This window comes from Bufo gargarizans, chromosome 4 (assembly GCF_014858855.1).
Source record: "Bufo gargarizans isolate SCDJY-AF-19 chromosome 4, ASM1485885v1, whole genome shotgun sequence".
Lineage (NCBI taxonomy): Eukaryota > Metazoa > Chordata > Amphibia > Anura > Bufonidae > Bufo > Bufo gargarizans.
In genome coordinates this window covers 23,111,247-23,135,169 of record NC_058083.1, presented here as the reverse complement: position 1 = coordinate 23,135,169, position 23,923 = coordinate 23,111,247, and the positions used below count along the sequence as shown (strand labels likewise).

Genomic DNA, 23,923 nt, shown 5'->3' with positions numbered 1-23,923 from the left:
TAAGTGAGGGACCTGAACATGTGGAGTTACTGTGGGTAGAAATACATGGAGGCAAAACAATAATAAAATACTAATGGGAGTTTACTATAAGCCACCTAATATACCAGAGTCCACAGAAAATCTACTACTAAACGAGATAGACGAGGTAGCAAATCATAATGAGGTGGTTATTATGGGGGACTTCAACAACCCAGATATATACTGGGAAACTGAAACCTGTACATCTCATAAAGGAAACAGGTTATTGGCAATAACCTTTCCCAACTGGTTCAGGATCCAACTAGAGGGATGGCCATACTAGACTTTGTATTAACGAATAGACCTGACAGAACAACAAATGTGCATATCTGTAAAGAATAAATCAAGGCAACTGGACTTACTGTAGATTTTTTTAAACGTTTCACTCAAATGTGCAGGTTGGGGGAGACCTGGGAAATAGTAACCATAAGGTAATAACCTTCCAATTGTCATTCAAAGGAGTGTTTTTTCAGGGAGGAACAAAAATACCAAACTTCAAAAAAGCTAAGCGAGGTCATTAGCCTAACTAACTGGGACAAAGTCCTCAAAAATAAAAATACAGCCACAAAATGGGACATTTTTAAAATCATCCTAAAATCTAATTGTGAGAGGTACATACCTTATGGGAATAAAAGGTTAAGGAACAAGAAAAATCCAATGTGGATAAATAGAACTGCAAAGAAAGCAATAAGTGACAAAAAGAAAGCATTTCAATTACTAAAACAGGAGGGTAGTGAGGAAGCACTAAAATAAGGAAAAAAATAGACTATGTAAAAAAAAAATAAAAAAAAAAAAGCAGCCAAACTACAGACCAAGAGATTAATTGGCAAAGAGAGCAAAAACTAACTCTAAAATGTTCTTCAATTATATAAATGGTAAAAAGTATAAATCTTAAGGTGTCGGCCCTCTCCAGGGTACTGAGGGGGGAGTTGCAGAGAGCGATGAGGAGAAAGCAAAGCTATTAAATATTTTTTTCTCCACTGTATTCATGGAGTAAAATAAACTGTCAGATGAAATGCAGAATGTAAAAGTAAATTCCCCATTAAAAATAGACAAATCGCCAGGACCAGATGGCATACACCCCCATATCCTAAGAGAATTAAGTAATCTTATAGCCAGACCCTTATTTCTGATATTTAAGGACTCTATACTGAGAGGGAGTGTTCCACAGGATTGGTGCATAGCAAATGTGGTGTCAATATTTAAAAAGGGTCCAAAAACAGAGCCCAGAAACTATAGGCCGGAAAGTTTAACATCTGTCGTGGGTAAACTGTTTGCAGGTTTCCTAAGTGATACTGTCTTGGAGTACCTCAATGAAAATAAGCGAATAACGCCATATCAGCATGGCTTCATGAGGGATCAGTCATGTCAACCTAATTTAATCAGTTTCTATGAGGAAGTAACTTCAGCGGTGAATCAATGGATGTCGTATATCTGGACTTCTCCAAAGCAATTGACACTGTACCGCATGAAAGGTTAGTATATAAAATGAGAATGCTCGGACTGGGAGAAAATGTCTGTATGTGGGTAAGTAATGTCTGGTGTGGAGTGGGCCCGGCATGCATGCTGGTAACTGCTTTCCGTGGATATAATGGAGGCCATTTTGGCACCAAAAATGACAGAAATTCAGGCGGATCCAGCATGCATGTGGAACCTGCACTTTCTGAATTATATGATAGCAGTCATGGCACATAACAGGTAAAATTTAGTGTTAGGAACCCGTCTAACTAGAGATCCCCTTGACGTGCGGCAGACGGGCTCAAATAATTTTGTACAAAACGATTTGCCAAGCATCTCTAACTTATTAGTATAGTATTTGCAATTATGATGCAATTTTGTACTTTATTTGGTTTGCAGTGAGCTGTTGCATTGCATGTTTTGTTTAACAGTCTTGTTCTCAGCCATAGCAACGTGCCCCTGCGCTTTGGGATGTGCTGACTGACCCCCTTTTTCTTTGTAGCTTGTGCTGGAGGTGTGGCTGCCTCCTCAGTCGTGCACTCCTAACCAGCTCGTCTGCCCCATTGGCTGATTTTAATTAGTGTTAGTATATAGCTTGGCCTGCTCCCCCTCACTCACTGAAGCCATCTGGCACCAGGAGAGAGATAGTGTGTGGACTCTCATTGCAGTCTCTAGTGACCTTTTGGCGCCAGGGGTGGTGTGGAGTGGGCCCGGCATGCATGCTGGTAACTGCTTTCCGTGGATATAATGGAGGCCATTTTGGCACCAAAAATGACAGAAATTCAGGCGGATCCAGCATGCATGTGGAACCTGCACTTTCTGAATTATATGATAGCCGTCATGGCACATAACAGGTAAAATTTTGTGTTAGGAACCAGTCTAACTAGAGATCGCCTTGATGTGCGGCAGACGGGCTCAAATAATTTTGTACAAAACGATTTGCCAAGCATCTCTAACTTATTAGTATAGCATTTGCAATTATGATGCAATTTTGTACTTTATTTGGTTTGCAGTGAGCTGTTGCATTGCATGTTTTGTTTAACAGTCTTGTTCTCAGCCATAGCAACGTGCCCCTGCGCTTTGGGATGTGCTGACTGACCCCCTTTTTCTTTGTGGGTAAGTAACTGGCTCAGTAATAGAAAACAGAGGGTGGTTATTAATGGTACACACTCAGATTGGGTCACTGTCACTAGTGGGGTACCACAGGGGTCAGTATTGGGCCCTATACCCTTCAATATATTTATTAATGATCTTGTAGAGGCTTGCACAGTAAAATATATTTTGCAGATTACACTAAACTGTGTAAAGTAATTGACACAGAAGAGGACAGTATACTACTACAGAGGGATCTAGATAGATTGGAGGCTTGAGCAGAGAAGTGGTAGATGAGATTTAACACCGACAAATGTAAGGTTATGCACATGGGAAGGAATAATGCAAGTCATCGTACATACTAAATAGTAAAACACCGGGCAACATTAACATCAAAAAGGATCTAGGAATTTTAGTGAACAGCAAACTAAGCTGTAGAAACCAGTGTCAGGCAGCTGCTGCCAAGGCCAATAAGATAATGGGTTGCATCAAAAGGGACATAGATGCCCGTGATGAGAACATAGTCCTGCCACTTTACAAATCACTAGTCAGACCACACATGGAGTATTGTGTACAGTTCTGGGCTCCTGTGAACAAGGCAGACATAGCAGAGCTGGAGAAGGTCCAGAGGAGGGCAACTAAAGTAATAACTAGAATAGGGGGGACTACAGGTCCCAGAAAGATTATCAAAATTAGGGTTATTCACTTTAGAAAAAAAAAGACAACTGAGGGGAGATCTAATAACTATGTATAAATATATCAGGGGTCAGTACAGAGATCTATCCAATCATTTATTTATCCCCAGGACTGTGACTGTGACGAGGGGACATCCTCTGCGTCTGGAGGAAAGAAGGTTTTTACACAAGCATAGAAGAGGATTCTTTACAGTAAGAGCAGTGAGACTATGGAACTCTCTGCCTGAGGAGGTGGTGATGGTGAGTACAATAAAGGAATTCAAGAGGGGCCTGGATGTATTTCTGGAGTGTAATAATATTACTGGCTATAGCTACTAGAGACAGGTAAGTGATCCATTGAGTTATTCTGAGTGGGGAAAATTGGCTTCTACCTCACAGTTGTTTTTTTGTTGCCTTCCTCTGGATCAACTTGCAGGATAACAGGCCGAACTGGATGGAAAGATGTCTTTTTTCGGCCTTAAACTATGTTACAATGTGAATTGAATGAAAGGAGAATGTGAGGTTCAAGCTGACAGGAAGGTCAGGAAAAAAACAATGTATTCCAATAGTGATATGCAGAACATCATCTGAGAACATGCAGCAGAACATCAAACCTGGAAGTGGATGGTCTACAACTGCAGCTTTACAGAAAAGGCTGAGGCTACATGGCCTCTAAAAGTGGACAGCTGGTCAATCATATGAATTGTTCTTGCCTTATTCAGCAAATGATGCCGCTGACGCCTTCCTTTATCAGAATTTGAGGGCCAAGTGTTGATGCCTTGATTTTTACTTTTTAAATGTTAGTGATATGGTATTTCTTATGTAGGGTTCATTCATTAGTCAAAAGAATATTATCTTATTCTAAAAAGTTAAGGATGCCATCACATGTTTTTGCTTTCTTTAGGTAGGGGGTTTTGATCACATTTGCCGATATGAAAAAAATATGACATACGTACCACTGTGCAGTATTTTGGTCCCTCTCATAATAAAAAAAAGGTTGTAATGTGTAATTGGCAAAGTGATTGGATAAAAACAATAACCAGCAGAGAGGGCGTTTCCATGACTTGAAATAAACAAGGCTCAAGTTACCAATGTACAGCATCAATCTAGTTTTACCAGTGTGACACCCCCATATTTTCACAAAGGTGATCATATAACGCACAGGACTTTCTATGGTTGCACTAATCTCTGGTTTGTCAACATAAGAAAACAAACTGTAAGATAAACTGAGGTACGTTTTATACACTTGGCATGGTTCATGGCAAGTGGTGTAGCTCAGGAATCACCATGTTCTGGCTGGTGAAGTAATAGACGACTAAGAAGTTCTGGTCTAGATCAGTGTCTCTCAATGTTTCCAAGCCAAGTACTCCCTGGTCAAACAAAAGCCACCAAAGAAACCCCAAAACTATACCTCCAAAAAATAGTGCTTCCAAAGGAAGAAAAATGTTAGCCCAGTGTGCGTAATCCATAGGAAATGTACCACCTGGGGGACCTAGGATGTAGATAACCTTTACACAGCAATATCTTAAATTAACCAGGAGCAAGCAGCAATTATACTTCCTCAATCTGTGGAAATATACAGTAGGCCCCTTGGAACTTTCTTACCTCTACAGAAAATGCATGTCTAGACTTGTAGAAGGATCGGCACAGTTTTAGGACTTCAGAGGACATCCCCTCTCGTTTCTCGGCTCCACAGCTGGAGAGCATCGCTTTCACCAGTTTTACCCATGGGTTATCTTCTTGAGATGCACTAAGAGAAAGGGTGGAGATATCATTGGAGGAGCAAACTTATGGTAAATTCTTAAATCTGCAAGATATACAGTATTAAAACACATTTGATGGGCGACCACAGCCGTCCTGTGTTATATCTGCGTATCAAAGCGGCTTCTTATGAATATTCATGAAGGATGCCCCCACTCTGAATTTGCATGTAGGCAATTAAAGGGGCTATCCCATGATTAATATATAAAATTTGAATCAGACATCATAAAGTACATGACAGTCTCTTTCTAACAAATCTAGAACCAGCCATGTACCTCACATGGGTCCAGAGATCTCGACATTCAGTACTGTGCTAGATTGATATCAAGCTGAAAGCTCAAGGGGTGTGCCCTTTCTGCTGCAGCTCAGGGGGCCCACCTTACTGCTGCCGCTCTCTCCCTATCACAGCTCAGCAGTCAGTTAAAAGATGAAACTGAGCATGTGCGGCCATCTCAGTGAGCTGGATGAAGAAATAAGAAAAAGAACAGCAGATGGCGCTATACAGATAGATTTCAGTGACTAGGCTACATTTTTAATTACAAGCAATTACACAAGTATTCCAATCCAGGTGCTGGTTTGAAAAATGTTGAATATTTCTCATGGGACAACCTCTTTAGGCCACTTTCACATCTGTGCTTTGGTTTCCGGTTTTGAGATCTGGCAGAGGATCTCAAAACCGGACCAAAACGGTTCCATTTGATTTAACACATCAGGATGCATCCGTTCCGCTAGGATCTGACTGTGCTAAATCGAAATGGAACAAACCGGATTCATCACTAAAAAACAGATCCGGCACCACTGACTTACATTGTTTTTAGTGACGGATCCGGTTTGTTCCATTTCCATGATGGGACACAAATCCGCCGCTTGCAGTGTCTTTGTATCCGGTCACAAAGCGGAATGCTGCCAGAACTGATGCATTCTGAAAGGAGCATACCCCATTCACAAAACACTGGCCCTAAACAGAAACATTTCGGCCCGGCTTTCAGATCCTCTTCCGGATCTTAAAACTTGAATGCCAAAACGCTGATGTGAAAGTGGCCTTAAGCATCGTGTTGGGCAGGGGATACACAGTCATCGTAGCCATTTTGATCCTGGTCCTCTTGGGTCGTATGGCACCCAATGCATGCAGCTGTGTATGGGGGCACCTTAACATAGCTGACAAGGTACGGGGGCACTGTCAGGACAAGCAGGAAAGTTACAGTGGGCCCCTTGTTGATTTGAAAAGAAGGATTTTTACCCAGATCATAATGGACCTCTCTATGCCCAGTGGGCCCTGGCATCTGCTCTGCCTTACTAGCGTTGGCCTGGGCACTAAGCTGCAACTTGTCAGAGACCTGGACATTGCAGTTGCAGATTATTGTGTTACTATAGACATGGACCAACTCATGGGTATGTTATCAAGAATTCCGGGTATTGGATGCAGAATGGTTTGTAAGGTGGGCACATTGGGTCACTAAGAGCAGGCAAACACCTAATACACTGGTAGCACGGAGGAGTTTATTAGTGGTGTAGGGGGACAAAAACTTCCATAAAAGGTGGCTGTCTGATTCAAAAATGCCCTAAAGCAGCGACACTCCTGTCTGGTATTGAAAATCAGTTCCATTAAAGAGGTTTACATTTTTAACCACTTCTCGACCCATTTTAAAAATCATGGGCAGCAGACATTGACAAACACATTCACTGTAATGATCGCATGGGTATCGCCAGGGCAAAATCAGACATGTACATATGGGTTCCAAAGTAAAGTTTGAAGAAACATTAAAAAGAAATTACGAGAGTATGTGAGGGGTTACATGTTCAGCTCATTTAGGCATGAAGAGTTAAAGGGGTTCTTTGGGTTCAAAGCTGGACCCGGACATATCCACATTTTCACCCAGGCAGCCCCCTCATATGCTCTGATGCTTTCCTTTGCCCTGCGCTGAATTATGCAGGACAAGGTTTTTTTTGGGGAGATCCGGTGACGTACTAGGCTCTCCATGGATAAAGCTAGACGGAGGCTTCTGCCTAGCAGTGAGCACAGCGACATCACCTGCACTAATGGGCGGGATTTAGTGCTGCCCTAGCTTGTAAAACGGCGAGGGCAGAGCTAAAGCCCACCCATCAGAGACGGTGATGCCGCCCATCAACATTGCTAGGCGGAGGTCTCCACCTAGCAGTGTAAAAAATTCAAACAAACAGGCCTATACAGCGCAGGACAAGGGAGAGCATCAGAGCATAAAATGCTCATACCAGGGGGGCAGCCTGGGTGAAAATGGGGATATGTCGGGGTTCAGAGCTGAACCTCCTTAATAGGAGGGGGAGCTCTCTCTTGAGATCCCTGTTACTTACTGTAAAGTCTAATACCTAATATAAGTCTAATATCCTCATTTTCATTATTGCATCGGACTCATTTTGAGCCAAAAATTATTTTTTCAGCTGGTCTTATATTAAAAATCCTTAGCCCTAATTCTCAGCCTTGAGATTCTCTACTAGCAAGCTGTCTGTTTGCCCGGTGTCCTGTGAGGGAACTCAGCTGACAGCTCATATGAAGTCTTATCTCTGATTCCTGACAGCTCATAAACACTCATTACAGCTCCATTCTTATCTTACTGATGAGTGTTTTTGAGCTGTCAAGAGTTCAGAGATAAGGACGATACATAGCTGTCAGATGATGGCTGAAAGTGAACTTAAGATGTTCATTCATTTTTTCAGATCCTCAGAGTTCTTTGCCATTAGGTGCCATGTTGAACTTCTAATGACCAGTATTAGAGCGTGTGAGAGCGATAACACAAAATTTAACATACCTGCTCCCCATTCACACCTGAGACCTTGTAACACTAACAAGTCACATGACAGCGGGAAGGGAAAATGGATAATTGGGCACAATTTGGCCATTTTCACTTAGGGGTGTACTCACTTTTGTTGCCAGCGGTTTAGACATTAATGGCCGTGTGGCGAGTTATTTTGAGGGCACACCAAATTTACACTGTTATACAAGTTGTACACTGACTACTTTACATTGTATCAAAGTGCCATATCTTCAGTAATGCCCCATGAAAAGATATAATAAAATATTTACAAAAATATGAGGGGGTGTACTCACTTTTGTGAGATACTGTATTACTAGGATATGCCCTCAAGGTTAGATAGGAGCAGGTTCCAGAGGTGGTACCTGCACCTATCTTGAGAAAACGCTTCCCGAAATAAAGAACAGCACACAGCGCATGCGTGGTGTGCTCTCCATTCACTGATATGAGAGTTCCAAATACAGCCGAGCGTAGCGGTGAATGAGGAAGACACTGCGGACGCATGCGCACCTCTCCGTCCACCTCTATGGAACTGCCGGAAAAGACGAGCCAGCACTCGACTATTTTTGGAACTCCCATAGCAGTGAACACATGCTCAGCTGCCCTCTCTTCACTGAAGAGATGAATGCGTTCCAGAGATTATGCCATCAATGTGCGAGTTGGGAATACTTTTTCAATTTAATTAAAAATCTGTAATTATAAAGAGATTCCCATCCTAACAACAGCTCACTGCAGGATGCCCAAGAGTGAGCCCACCCATGTAATCACCTGGAGACCCCTTTAAAACCAAGGCTTCTTTTACAGATCCATGATAAACTGAAATTTGGACTTAGTTGACGGTATAAGTGGTGATGTAGATATATCTAAAGATCTAAATATATCTATAGATCTAAATGCACCCTGTGTGATATTTTCCACCTCCTGCTAAATTCAATCAGTCTTCACTCTGATATAGTTCACAATGTTTGCCCCGCACACTGACAAGGCTTTAAATCAATATTTAGCTTTCTCATCAGGCTGAAAAGGACAATCTAAACAGCGGAAAAACGGAGAGAACAAAATAGATGGCATGTGTGCGCTAAAATATTCTATATGATGTCATTGTAATAGCTACTCGTATTATAAAGTAAGCACGGATGTAGCAGAGGCCGGTTTGTCATTTAGTATTCTGTGCTGTGATATCTGAAGTCTAAGGCTAGTTTCACATATGCGGTAAAAGATACGGCAGACTGTTCTCTGTATATTTGCCGGGTCTCTGCCAGACTACATTATAGTTATTGGGGCTGGCGAGCATTCAGGTACCCTCCGGCAATGCCGGATCAAGAGAGCGCTGGCAGGCTGTGCTCTTACGGATCTCTTACTTCATAGGTGAAACTAGCCTAAGCTTAACTCAAAAAGTCCAGCTCTGGTATGTAAGAGGTAGTTAGATACATACAAGAGCCTAACTTTTTGAGTTTAGATTAGGCTAGTTTCACATAGGCAGTAAGAGATCCGGCAGGCAGTTCTGGCCTCGAACAACCTGATGGAGCTCTCTGGCTCTAGCTTTGTCGTACGGTACTTGAATGCTCACCAGTCCCACTATAATGGCGTCTGGTGGAGATTGCATTCCTCTTCCTTTAAAGACAGAGCCAGGTTTCGCCAGACATATTCGATAGGGTTCAAAACAGGGCTCTGGCTAGGCCACTCAAGGACATTCACAGAGTTGTCCCTAAGCTACTCCTGTGTTGTCTTGGCTGTTTAATTAGCTTTAGCATTAGCTCCAAAACAAATGATAATTTTGAGGTACGGAGGGGGACGTAATAAAACAATTTGCTCAATCCCAGGTTATAGAGAGAGTGGAGGAAGAAGAATTATCTAATGCTAATTCCTCCCCGCTAAAAGAAATATTGCTGGCAGTAAAGCAAAATAGGGATCTAAGGGTCCATTCACACATCCGTAGTGTATTGCTGATCCGCAATACACCCGGCCGGCACCCCCATAGAAATGCCTATTCTTGTCCGCAATTGCGGACAAGAATAGGACATGTTCTATTTTTCGCGGAGCAGCGGCCCGGAAGTTCGGGGACGCGGCACGGAAATGCGGATGCGGACAGCACACTGTGTGCTGTCCACATCTTTTCTGTCCTCATAGAGAATAAATGGGTCCTCACCCGTTCCGCAAAATTGCGGAATAGATGCAGACCCGTTTGAGGATGTGTGAATGGAGCCTAATACAGGACATTTCAATCCAGCTTGGATCAATTCAGAATGATGAAGTCCTGATCAGAGAGGACGTATATAGGATTCGAGACAGAGTTAATACTGTGGAGAATTCCATGGGTGCAATACAGAGTGAAATTAAAAAAACAAAAACTGAGATTTCGAACTTAAAGAAGGATCTTAATACCCTTAGAAAAAAAAGTGCTGGACCTGGAGGACAGTTCAAGGAGATGCAAAGTGAGAATGTTGGGGTTACCCGAGAGGGGTGAGGATAAGAATCGTACTCAATTTCTACAAAAGCTGATTTTGGAAAATAACATTTTCCCCCATTGATTTTAGTAGAAAGGGCTCATCGGGTCCCAGGAGGTAAATCAATCCCTGGGAGACAGCCACAGACACTTTCTGCTAAGATATTGATCTCTCGGGACAGAGATATGGTATTAAGAAGGGCGAGGGAGTGTCCTCTTGTTGTATATGATGGGAATAGATTGACTTTTTTTCCAGACTTTTCGAAGGAGATCCAAGAAAGAAGACGTTCTTAAAATTGTGGTTAAAAAGCGCTTACAAGAAAAGGACATCAAGTACTCACTTGTTTATCCAGTTAAACTTCGGATCATCTTTAAGGATGGAACTCATTTTTTTGATACGTCGGACATGGCTATGGATTGGCTTAATCGGAATAATATCTGACTAAGCTGTTAAAAAAATTTATTAAGCCGGATTAATATTTGATTAAGTTTTGTATTTTCCCTTTTGCTGTTTACTAGTAATGGTGGGGCCGGGCAGTAGTGAGAGGGGGAGGGATGGTCATATTTAAGAGATCTGTTACAGAAGGTGGAGGATCAACTGGATTGGGGGGTTAAGGGTGGGTTGTGATGCATCTCGTAGGATAGGGGGAAAAAAAAGGGTCTGTTAAAAATCTCTAGGGAGTTTTATTTTTTGATTTAATGTCAATCAGAATTTTTACTTGGACTGTTCGGGGGTTGGGGGATAGACTAAAGAGACAAGCGGAGTTTGATCTTGTGCGGAGACATCTACCAGCGATTGTTTGTTTGGTGGAGACTCATCTTTCTAAGGATACCTCCCTGCGAATCGCTAGGGGATTGGCTGCGCAGACGTATCACTCCACCTTTACTAGTCATTCTAGAGGAGAGACAGCCGTTATTCATAGGGCGATTTAATCTGCGAGGCATCCTCTGTTGATGAGAAGGGGAGATTTGTTTTCCTATATTGTAAACTTGCAGGAAAATGATGTACTTTAGATTTTGTTTATATTCCATCTCCATTTTCCTTTTCTGTGATTAATTCCCTGCTATCTTTTAGGGATCAATGGCCTGAATGTCCTTCATTAGTTATTGGGGATTTTATTTGTGTCATCAATCCTACTATAGACCATGTTTGTTTAACTAATGGATCATTAACCTTTTTGGATCATTTTTCAGATTTATATAAAGCAGAAGCTGTAATAATATTAATTCCGAAAAAAGGTAAGGATCTCTCAGATTTGGGATCATACAAACCCATATCATTATTAAATACGGATTTGACGCTTCTCTCAAGAATTCTGGCTACAAGGCTTTCTAAGGTAATTCTCTCTATTATTCACCCAGACCAGAATGATTTTATTCCAAATAAGGGTACTCGTCATAATCTCCATCAGCTGTTTACAAACATTCAGTCTCCCGGGGGGTCTCTCGCTCCATCTTGTCATTAGATGCCTCTAAGGCCTTTGACAGGGTGGAGTGGAGATTCCTCTGGAAGGTTTTGGCTAGGATGGGTTTCGGAGATAGATTTATTGATATGATTAAATTATTGTATAGATCTCCTTCGGCAAGGCTGAATGTTAATGGGATCTTGACACCTAGCTTCGATTTGAATAGGGGTATTCGGCAAGGTTGCCCACTATCTCCATTGTTATTTGATATTTATATCGAGCCTCTGGCTTTAGCTGTTAGAATGATAAAATAAAGGGTTTGGATTATTAGGGATGGAAGATTGTATTTCCCTATACGCGGACAATGTCTTATTTTTTATAGATTATACAGAAACAACTCTCCCAAGACTCATCCAAATGATTAACTAATTCGGCTGGGTTTCTGGTTTAGATAGAAATGCTTATGCCATTGGACTTTGTACGCTCCAATGAGGCTTTGCTGACTGAATGTTTCTGACACCTTTCATTATTTGGGGATGACCATATCCCCTAAGATTGAAGATTTTTTACAGCTTAACTTGATTCCACTGATAATGAAATTAAGGTAAAAAATTGGGATATGGCTGCGACTTCCTTTATCTACAGCTGATTGAGTATCCCTGGTTAAGATGGTGATTCTACCCCAATTCCTTTATATTCTTAGGAGTTCACCCATATGGATAGAGGACATATTTTTTTAACTTATGGAGAGAATTATTAATGACTTATTGTGGGGAAGGAAGCGAGTAAGGCTCAAATTGGAATATTTGCATAAACCACTGGAGCAGGGGGTTTTGAATCTCCCCTACTTCAAGGGATACTTCATTGCCGGCCAGCTATGGTTGTGTCATTAATGGCAGAAAAGTGCATTCCTTTCGACTTTGGTGAGGAGATCCTCATATAATAATATTTACTCTTCTAGAATCTGGACAAGTAATCAATCGGGAGCAGGACTATAGAAAGGCCACAAAATTATCTAAGACTTGGGGAACTATTAGATTATGGTTGGGGGTAAAAGGGCTGCTTCAATTTACTCCTCTTTGGCATAATTCTCATTTACAGGTTTTAGGCGGTATAGCTGAGGAGCAGTTTTGGCAAAAGAATAGGATTTTATATGGTACACAGGCGGTGAAGAATATAGAGATATTGCAGTTTGGGGATTTAGCACACAGGGTGGATAATTTATCGTAGTTTATATACTTTCAGTTGTGATCGGCACTTTCTAGTTTGAAGGATAAATCACTGTTAGAGATAGATGCTTCTTTTTTAAATAAGAATTTAGAACAAAGACTGAAGATTGCAAATATATATAAATTGTTTCTAAAGGCACAATTTATTAAAATCACCAGAACTAAGGGCCTGGGAGGTGGTTTGTCCAAGTATTCAATAAGAGGGATGGGGGAATATATTTTTGAGTTTAGGTTTATTATCTCATAATTGTAATCACATTTTGGTACAATTTTATATTTTTCATAGATTATATGTCACGCCCCCTATGGCTTAGAGGGTTAAGAGATAGTTCTATTTGTGGTGTGATTGTCCAGGTGTGGACCACTTACACATGTTTTGGTCTTGCCCAGAACTAAAAGAATATCGGAATGGCATTAACAACTTTCTTATCCATTCCTTTTAAAGGTATAATTTTTTATATTGAGTGATCTCTCTAAGTTCAGTACCGTATTTTTCGCCCTATAAGACGCACCTAGATTTTTGAGGAGGAAAATAAGAAAAGAAAAAAATGTGAACAAAAATGTGTGCTTTTGTTGGGTTTTGAACTAATGGTGGTCTGTGGGTGACACTGTTATGGGGGACCTGTGGGTGACACTGTTATGGGGGATCTGTGGGTGACACTGTTATGGGGGATCTCTGGATGGCTCTTATTGGGGTCTGTTATGGGGGGGGGAACTGTGGATGACACATATATAGCATCTTATGCTATGTGTCATCCACAGATCCCCCCCCCTTAATAGTGTCCCTGCGGTGTGAATCACCCCAATACAGGGGGTGGGGGTCGCATCTGGTTTTATGACGACAGCGGGGCCCGTGCAGTGACTGTATTCTACTACACAGGCCCCACTCACAGTATATAACCGTATCTATAATTGTAGGCATTGTTAATATATAAAATATATATAAAAGTATATATAAAAAAGTTCAGGGTAATAAGTGCCTGTATACCGTACTTACAAGCGCTTGGTAGCAGAGAGGAGGGAGGAGGCAGGCCAGGAGGACGGGCACTGGCAGTATGAGTCACTACGTCATGCGCCCACGCCGCCTGCTTCATTCATAAAGTGGGTAGCGCAGGCGCGTGACGTAGTGACTCACGCTGCCAGCGCCCGTCCTCCCTCCTCCCCCCTCTCTGCTACAAGCGCTTGTAAATATACAGGCGCTGATTATCCTGAACTATATTAACAATGCCTACAAATATAGATAAGATTATATACAGTGAGCGGGGCCGGTGTAGTAGAATACAGTCACTGCATGGGCTCCGCTGTCATTATAAAAGCAGATGCCGGTTCCCAGCCCCTCCTCCCTCTCAGCTGATACATCCGCCGTGTGGCATCGCGGCACGGCGTATCATTGAAAATTCGGAAAAATGCAGCATTCGCCCCATGAGACGCACTGCTACCCCCCCCCCCCACTTTTGGGGCGAAAAAAAGTGCGTCTTATAGGGCGAAAAATACGGTAGTCATAAATATCAAAACATTTTTCTACGAAGAATATTATTCTTGGTCAGACTTTTTGGGTTATGGGGAAAGAAAAATATATTAATAATGAATTCTGATTTAGTACTAAAATTTTAATTGTATTTGTTTTATCTCAATAAAGATACTATATAAAAAAAAATTATCTAGAAAAGTGTAGTCAGGTACACTGTTCTACGAAAAGGAATTCTGCAAAGTATATTATTAGATTTTTTTTTTACATGGGAGCCTATGGGTGACACCCTTGACTGTACCGTTTATTATTCAAAACTATTAATGAAATAAACTAAAAAAGGACTATTAAAATAAACTGATTTAACTGACACAGCATTTGTATTATGCGATATATGCCCCGCATGCCTATAAAATCACAGGCATCAGAGCCTTCTGTCAGGGGCATAACCCCAGGAAATCTCATAGTCATCTTTCTCAATTTAATTTAACCTTTAATTTAACAAGAACAAGAATTGACAGGTACCAGATTATGATATATTCTGGACTATATTAAGGAATAGAAGTCTGTTTCTCTATGAAAGTCTATGGGAGCCCCAATGCGAATTTCACAGACTTGCATAGACTTGCTTCTGGCTGGTCAGGTTATGAAATGGCATCCCCAAACAGAGCTCATCATTCTACGAAAAAGCAGCCGTGGTGATTGACTGCATTACCCTGTCCTTTGTACAGTTCATAAAAGTGCCAACCATAAACAATAAAATCTTGAGCGCCAAACATAAAATTAATTTAAAAAAAGTCCTACTTGGTTTAGTCATTGTGACATCCCAAATTACATTGCAGTTCTGCACTGGAAACAACTGTTGGCTTATCAGAGTTTATAGATTATTGGATGTCAGATTCAAGGAAATCCAGTGGGCACGTTATTTTAAATCCAAAAAAGCATATTTGTCAAAGAGCTGGTTTCCTCCTCGTGGTGGAGTGCCCAGACAAGTGGCAGTAAGAGTGGGTACTGACCAGTATGGTCACATTAGTGGACAGGAACATGTCCCCACACGGTCGGTCAAAAGCAGTGTGCCGCAGTACTACAGCACAGCAGGAACATGGCCATTTATTACTAAGAAAAGTTATTTGTTCCAAAAAGTGGGATTTTTTTTTTAAATAGAAGACAGAGACCTGTACTTTCCTGATTGAGGTTTCCCTTTCAATTTGCCAGCTAATTAATTAAGCCTTGAAACTCCATTCATCCTCACAGACAGAACATATTCTAAATCCCTCTCATAGTCAGCGGAAGACCTCAGGTGTACAGAGATCCGACTCATTTCTGTCAAAAACCAACAACTGACAATAAAGTATTAAGTAGGATCAAGGAACTCAAAATAATAATGACAATTACACCGCTCGCATCGTGAAGGGAATACATAAGACTACCGGACAAAGGAATAATACCAAAGGTGGAGGGACAACGGAGGATGAGGTAAAGGTGGCACATCTGTGAGCAGCTGGAGACATAATAGGCAGAAGGATTGAGGTCAGTGACCTTGAAATGAAGCCGGCTCAAGGTCACAAATTACTATGTAGAAGAAAAAATGGGAAGCGCTTCAGGAAAGAGCAGAAGTGACACCCGTATAAAAAAAACAGTAATGCAAAGGGAATGTAGGACACAAGTCCATAAACTGTCCATTGTAATGTAATGCCTAATAATCATCCTCACTGCTCTATCGGTTCAAGTAGCTTTATGGATATAGATCAATACATATACAAATGTAGCAGAGTGTGACTGTTCCTCTTGGTGCAATGGGATATTACCACAGGAGAACCTTATATCTAATAGAAAACCACAAGTATCCAAAAGAGGAAGAAACAATCTCCATTTCTATATATAAAGAGCAATTTACTGCAAGATATAAAAACAGAATTCAAAGAGATCGTCCAAATACACCTTGTGGGAGAGAAGAAGTCTCCTTCTTGAGACCACCTCTAGCCAGAGTGGAGAGTCACCGCAAGATGCAACTTCCACTTGCAACCCACCTCTCTCTACACCCACGATGTGACCTATGGTTCCAACAAATGTGGAATTCAGTTGATAAGCAGCGGGATGCTTCACCCTGTGATGCGGTCTTCAGTCCTCTTCCTCACTCACAGGTGATTAGGAGTGAAGAATAGGGAAACATAAGCCCGCTTTTGAGGGTTTAGTGGTTGATGTTCTGTAGTCAAATAAGGAGACAATTTTCTAATATATCCTGCCTTACCAACTCTGCCTCGGAAGGCATAAGATGGAGAGGTTTTAACACTATCCCCTCATAGGTAACATCTAGTAAGTGTGATCTTCTGGGCAGAAGTACTTATTAGCCATTCAAAAAACTTACAGGAGCATGCTTATTGTGTAACTTCGCTGTTGCAACACATAACAACTAGAAGATTTGGGATACATACAGAAAGGTTGTACCCTATCCCAATCTCAGCATCTGGAACACTATTTGATCATAGCATGGACACCTTCAGCAGTAACTCTAATAATCCTTTTGAAAACAGGGACATTGTAATGGAAAGATTTGGATCAAAGTAGGACCTAAACCCCTACACTTGAAGGAGTTTTGGTTCCTTGTATCTCAACACAACAGAATCAGAAACTAATTATCTTGCTCAATTGAGCCAATGTCTGCCACTTACAATGCCGTTCTAACACATCTCCTGAGGCAGTTTAATCGCCTAAAAGCTACAGACATGCAACTGCAATCAACATCTTGCCTCCATGAGGTTCATGACTTCATGTTGATTGTAATAAACATATTATGCTCACTGAACACCAGGATATGCCCCCAATGTCTGATAGGTGTAGGTCCCACCTTTGGGACCCACACCTATCCTTAGAAAGGAGCCCACAAAATTCATTTCTATGGGAGTGCCGAAAATAGCAGAGTGCAAAGTCCACTGAAATGAATGGGAAGCGCACCAAACAAGTGTGGTCACCGCTCCATTCATTTCTATGGAGCTTACAGAAATAGCCAGGGCAGTGCTCAGCTATTTTCGGCAGTCCCATATAAACAAATGAAGGATGGCTCCAAGTTCGTTCATGGTGTGACCTCTCTGTTACTTTGCAGACTCTGTTCTAAGGATAGGTGTGGGTCCCAGAGGTTGGACCCACACTTATGAGACATTGGGGGCATTTACTAGTGATATGCCCCCAAAGTCCAAGATGGGACTACCCCTTTAATGCTGGAGATTCTTGAACAAGTCATTCAACTTGAGAAAGCCAGTTGGATGACTAGCGAAAGGTCTTTAAGAGAAAATAAGTGCAGATCTTACTTGTTACGACTGATATACCATGACCTAGAAGATCCTCCCCAGACAATGATAGCCCTGCTTTACCTGGGTCAAACATTAATTTTAGTGCCATAATTTTATACCTAAATAACCTTTACAAGAAACTTGTTTCCACATTACCTACCAATCCCCATAGATATGCTCCTGGAGCCATGCCTTTCATACCTTGCACTAATGAGGGCTACCAAGTCAGAAACAGTTTATGCAAGTTGATATAAAGGGCTCTGTAATGTTAGGTTGTATCTAGGTTAGACATATGCAAGTCGTAAAAGACCATGGATAAAAGGATTTGGCAGGGCTCCACTCACTACCATAAGATGAGGAATAATCCATAAGTCTTTGGGTTTTGTCATGAAAGGGATGACCGGCATAAAGTGTACAATTTTTTAAGAAGGCAATGGTTGGCAGTATATAAATCAAGGGCTTATTGGTTCCTTTACCCCATCATCACCCTACTGGTTGCCCTAATTTGATTTTAGAGAAGGGACAGAAAACATGAAATCTCAAAGGAACACTGGAACCTTAATAGTTAATTGATGAACGCCAAGATACCAACACAAAATGTTTCTTCCTAATCAAAAACTATGATTAATTATGGTGCGAAGGACCTTCCGTGAGCAGTCTATTAATTATACATAAAACCATTAATTAGATACAAAGATGGTAATTTATTGTCACCGCAAAGGGCAATAAAAAAGTGTGGATAAGTCTTTTAATGGCTCATAGTGCTCTTTGAAAGTGAGATGAAAACTCTGAATACAGGAACTTCAAAATGACTCATTAATGTTTTATGTGTCGGTAACGGGTACAGATTTTTTAAACAGATGTAATCATTTCCCTGCTACAAACAGGATTTCACAATAAAAAAATAATAATACAAAGGCAGAGATTCACAGGGGACTGCTTTTTTATAGGCCCAATGGGTACAGGAAAGTGTTGATGTAATGTAAAGATTGACCTTAGTGCATGTTAAATGTGACAAGATTTATTATATATAGTGTAAACAAAAAAATAAAATACTCAAAAATACATAGTAATAGTAAAGAGGATGATTAACCCTCATGAAAAGAAACTGTGCCCTAGATTTTTTACAAAAATGTATGAAATCACAATAACAGTACTACCACCTCCACTATCCAATGGGTGTAAACCTGACAAGGTAATTCATCCCACAACTCTCAAGCTACCCTTTAGATTCTTTAGGACTTCTACACTAGAGTAGTACTTTGGTTCCTTTTTACCGTGTATACTTTTTTGCCCAAAAAACTTTTCCTACTATTTTCTGATGGGATCAAGGTGATTAATTGTATTTTATGTTCTCACCATTCTTACAGTAGCATGGATGGCAGTATGGGAATACAATATTGTGGTACCTAATAAAGTGGAAAACCCAAAATGTGATTAAAAAAAATAGTCCAAAGACAAGTTAACAGGAATATGGTGGATCATTAGCAGCTCCACTGCTACTTATGAGACAACGGAGAAGTCCCCATATGAACTTTCTTTCACCGATATCCATGCCATGACATTTTAGCTCCATGCCCAGAGTGGGGGCATGGTTGGGGGTATTGGGGAGATGGTTAACTTATTGACAATGGTCCTCTAGCATCAGAAGATCAACAATGAGGAAATTATGCTGATGTACATGCAGAGTCCAGACACGGTGCTGATGAGAGCGTTTATAACTCATGCATTTACAGAAATCAGCAGGTCGGAAAAACACCAGGCAAAACTGCCTTTGATCGGGAGATACTGGTGGATAGTACACTTAACTTCAGCAACCAGGCAGCTGCTGCCAAGGTAAATAAATTAATGGGATGCATCAAAAGATGTATAGATGTTCATGGCAAGAACCCAGTTTTGCCTCTATACAAATCACTAGTCAGACCATAGTTGGATTATTGTGTACAAGTTTGGCCAACTGTGTAGAAAAAGGACATAGATGAAGTGGATCGGGTGCAAAGGCGATCAGGTAACTAAAGGAATGAGTGGTCTGCAGTACCAAGAAAAGTTATCAAACTTGGGATTATTCATAATTAGATCAGTTGTCTTTATTCTGAAGTACAAATATATGATTGGACAGAAAGAGGTCTTCATAATGATCTTATATGTAGGCCTCTAACCATGACAAGAGGGAATCCTCTACATCTGGACGGTAGAAAGTTTTACTATCATTATACACAGAGATTCTTTACTGTAAGAGCTGGGAGACTATGGACCTCCTGCCACAAGCTCAAGAGAACATGTCTTTCTTGAAAATGATACTATCACAAGTTACAAAATCCAGGGATTTATTGTGATCTGAGTCTGGAAGGAATTGGGGTGCCAGGCATCCACCCTTATAGGGTTTTTTTCCTTTTCGTTCCTCTGGATCAACATTGTAGGGTTAAATGTTGGACTGGATGGACCGGTGTCATATTTCAGCCTTATCAAATATGTATCAATACAAAAAATTTATACATTTCCTGATAATTATTTTCCTAAACAGTGGCACAAAACTTATCACATGCACATTGAGCAGGAACTTTATATATACATATTGTAGGAGGGTTCAAGAGATGATAGTGGATGATAGATGTGTGTCACCGGGGTTGTGTTAGCTGTGTTAGCTGCTTGACACGTTGCTATTTAGTATGGCTGTAATAGCTGATCCGGGACGGCTCTTACTGGGAGTAGTCAAAGTGCTGGGTGCTACTCCACAACTTCCAGGCCGGGTCTTGGTTTTGGGCTAAAAAAAAAAGGCAGAACTGTCAGGTGGTGTGGATTACTCCTCCCTGACAGTGGAGCTCTATCAGTCTCTGTGTTTGGACCTGGGAGTTTGGGCCTGGATTAAGGCCTGCTACCTTGTTGGTGTGAAAGCAGGTGGATTCTGATTTGTCCAAGGACCTCTTCTTTGCTGCATGGTGTGAACGAACACCAGAATCACAAGGTGACTGTTTTCCTTGAAACTGACTTTTTGTTTTGTCATTTACTTAATGTGTGAATAAACACTGAACTGTTTAATTCAAAGACTTTGTTGTTGCCTCTATACTGCGTCCGCTAACCTGCCTATCAGAGCGAATCCCCACAATACTGCAAGTCATTCTCAAAGCAAGAATGATATGCTTGGCATTTACAATGCAAATATAGAAAAAGAATAGTAATAAAAATCATCTCATACGAGTCAAAGATGGTGTACATCTGCAGATATTGTCCCCATGAACAGGATGAATAGACATATGAAGCTCTGGAGCAATGCCCTTATAGAAGTACTTTTATGCTTTATTTACGTCATTTTCCAATGACAACTGCTGAAAAATACATATGTAACTTGTTCCCATATATGATATGAAGAACAGACATCAGTAAGATCATTGGACCTGGTTTTCCAGTGTCATCACTACCAGCACTGAAGTCTTAGGTACTTACAACTTAAAAAGACGAGGCTGAGCGGTGTTATGATGAATCAATGGTGCACCCAACAGAGCGGTCCCACCGACAGTGTACCGAAAACCTTATTTTCATAAAAATAAAAAGAAGCATTTCTCCGATTCAGAGGACCAGATTTTTACTATAATGGTATGGTTATGTTTCGAGGCACCTACCCTATATAGAAACTGATTTTGGGGGTGACAGACTCCCTTTAACTCAGAGAAGCGAAGGTATTAGAAACTATCAGATCAGATCATCATTTTTAGTTGGCTTTCTCCTTTAAAATTCCAAAAATTCCATCCATCAGTGTGTCCAGATAAAAGACTATGGGGGTAATTACTCACGCCATTTACTGCAGAATGTTGGTGAAAATTAGAGCCAAATTTTGCTGCACCCCAAAAAATTTGCAACTTTCTGCAATTTCATGCCACACTGGCCGCTTTTAAAAAATGGATGGAAAAGCGATATCACACCAGATAATTTTGCTAAAAATACGGCAATCTTGGGTGGAGCACAAAAACTGGATGCTGTGTTCAAAGATGCAACAAACTTATCAAACAATGGTAAGTGTTTGATAAATTTGACGCAAATTATGGCAAAGTGATAAATTCACATTATTGATCATGTGTTATTGAGCTCTAAGCTAGGGATGATGACCATGAACCTACAATGGAATGAAGAAAAGTTATGCCGTTTACACTGATTATCCATTGACAATGGCACTCGTCAGAGGGTGGGATATATTAGGCAGTTAGTTCTTGAAGCTGATGTGTTCGAAGTAGGAAATATGGACAAGTGTAGGGATTTGAGTGTCTTGACAATGGTCAAATTGACGAATGGATGTCAGAGCTTCTCCAAAATGGCAGGTCTTGTGGGTGTCTTCCTGGTACGCAGCGGTTATTCCCTGTCAAAGTGTCCCAAGGAAGCACAAGGGGTAAATTGGTGACACCCAAGTCACACTGATGAGCTAACCTGTCTGGTCTGATCCCACAGAAAATCGCTTAAAAAGTTGAAGGGAAACTGTGACTAGCTTCATGCTGTGCTATCTGAGAGTAACATACAGTAAGTTAGGGTCAGAAACCCTGATTCAAATTCAGGTCACTTACTTTTTTTCGCCCAGTCATTTTCTTAAAATTCCTGATGAGCAGCGGATTCTGAGTGCCGGAGTCTGCACTCTGGCCAGGAGATAATGATCCTGACCAGAGGACCCTGATTCTATTAAAGGAGCGATGCCAAGATTGTAGCTTGGATAGAGGATGAGTATCTGATCAGTTGGGGTTTGACTGCTGGGACTGTCACTGATCTTGAAAACAGGGGTCCAGTTCCCCCATATGTAAGAAGTGACAAATGATGTCCCGCAATTTGTTCTGGGACTGCCAAAGATATCTGAGTGTAGAAAGTGAACTGAGTGGCAGCACAAAAGCACAACCTGGTGTTCCAGTCATATGAAGGAACTCGACCCATGTTCTCAGGATCGTGGAGGTCTAAATGGTCAAACCCCCATTGATCAGATACTTATCCCCCAATCCTGTGGATAGATGATAAGTTAACAACACAGAACAACCCCTTTAAAGGGGTTGTCCCACGAAAATGAATCTACAGTTTTCAAACCAGCACCTGGATCTGAATACTTTTGTAATTGCATGCAATTAAAAATGTAGTATAGCCACTGAGTTACTAAATAAAATGTATCTGTATAGCTCCACCTGCTGTTAGTTTTTTTTCTTATTTCTTTGTCCTGCTCACTGAGGTGGCCGCACATGCTCAGTTTCATCCTTCAGCTGCCTCCTGAGGTGTTATAGGGAGAACCGAGACACGCCCCCTGAGCTGTGATAGGCAGCACATGGACACGCCCCCCTCAGCTGCAGAAGAAAAGACACTCCCCTTGAGCTGCCAGCTTGATATAAATCTAGCAGAGCAATGAATGGGGAGATCTCTGGATCCATGTAAGGTATAGGGCTGGTTGTAGCTTTGTTAGAAAGAGGTTATAATGGACACTATGATGTCCGATTTTTTTTTTTATATTATTCATGGGATAACTCCTTTAACCATGAAAATGGACAATACAATAACATAATTTTCAGCGGAGCCAATGGACTGGATGACCACACTCGCTGATGATGCAGGCTGGGTGACCTGCAGTGGAGAATAATTTGGCCGCAGATGATACTTGACAGTTCTTTTCCTTTCAATTGAAAAACCTTTCAGACAGAAAGCAATGCCCACAGACTGCTCCTCGAAAGATCAGAAATGTATTCATTTTACATCAAACAGGAAAAAAAAGAATAGACTCTGAAACAACCCAGCTTGGAGGAATTTTTGGGGTGGTGCTGAAAAGGGCATAATATACAGTAATTCGTTTTTTTTTTTTTTTTTTTGTTTTTTTTTCAAGAGAAACTGCCCCTTAACTTCAGTAAAGATGAAGCGTTTATAATCCCTACAGGGAGTCTATTTCCTTAGTTCAAACAGAGCGGAGATCAATGGCAGAGAGAAAGTTTCAGTGGAAAGAGTTAGTAACTCGCTTCCACCCCACCACTGACAAGTGAAGAATGACACTTCGTGCTGAGTAGCCTATAAAAAAAAGTTAATTCCGACACTCACCTTGAAGCACAGATAAAAGGCTGAATGATTGCTGATGGTGGAAAGAGCGGGCAGAGAGTCTGGCTCTAAATCATGGAGTGTTCAGCTAAACCATAAAAGAACACAACCCCTCCAGCGCCCCTCATCTTGCCAATGTTTGTTAAGACTGTTAACCCCTAATCCTCACCTGTCTTATTTTAACTTTTTTCTCTTGAGCAGTAAGAGCAGGTGCTACAATGGTGGGGAATAAAATTTAAACCGCACT

At 41.1% G+C, this 23,923-nt stretch overlaps 1 protein-coding gene across 1 annotated transcript in view; it reads right to left on the bottom strand.

Moving 5' to 3' along the window:
• NBAS (NBAS subunit of NRZ tethering complex) overlaps window positions 1–23,923 on the bottom strand; it is a 678,694-nt gene that overhangs the window by 63,962 nt on the left and 590,809 nt on the right. The window contains 1 exon segment of the mRNA XM_044291127.1: window positions 4,848–4,992. Within this exon segment, the coding sequence (XP_044147062.1) occupies window positions 4,848–4,992 (145 nt within the window).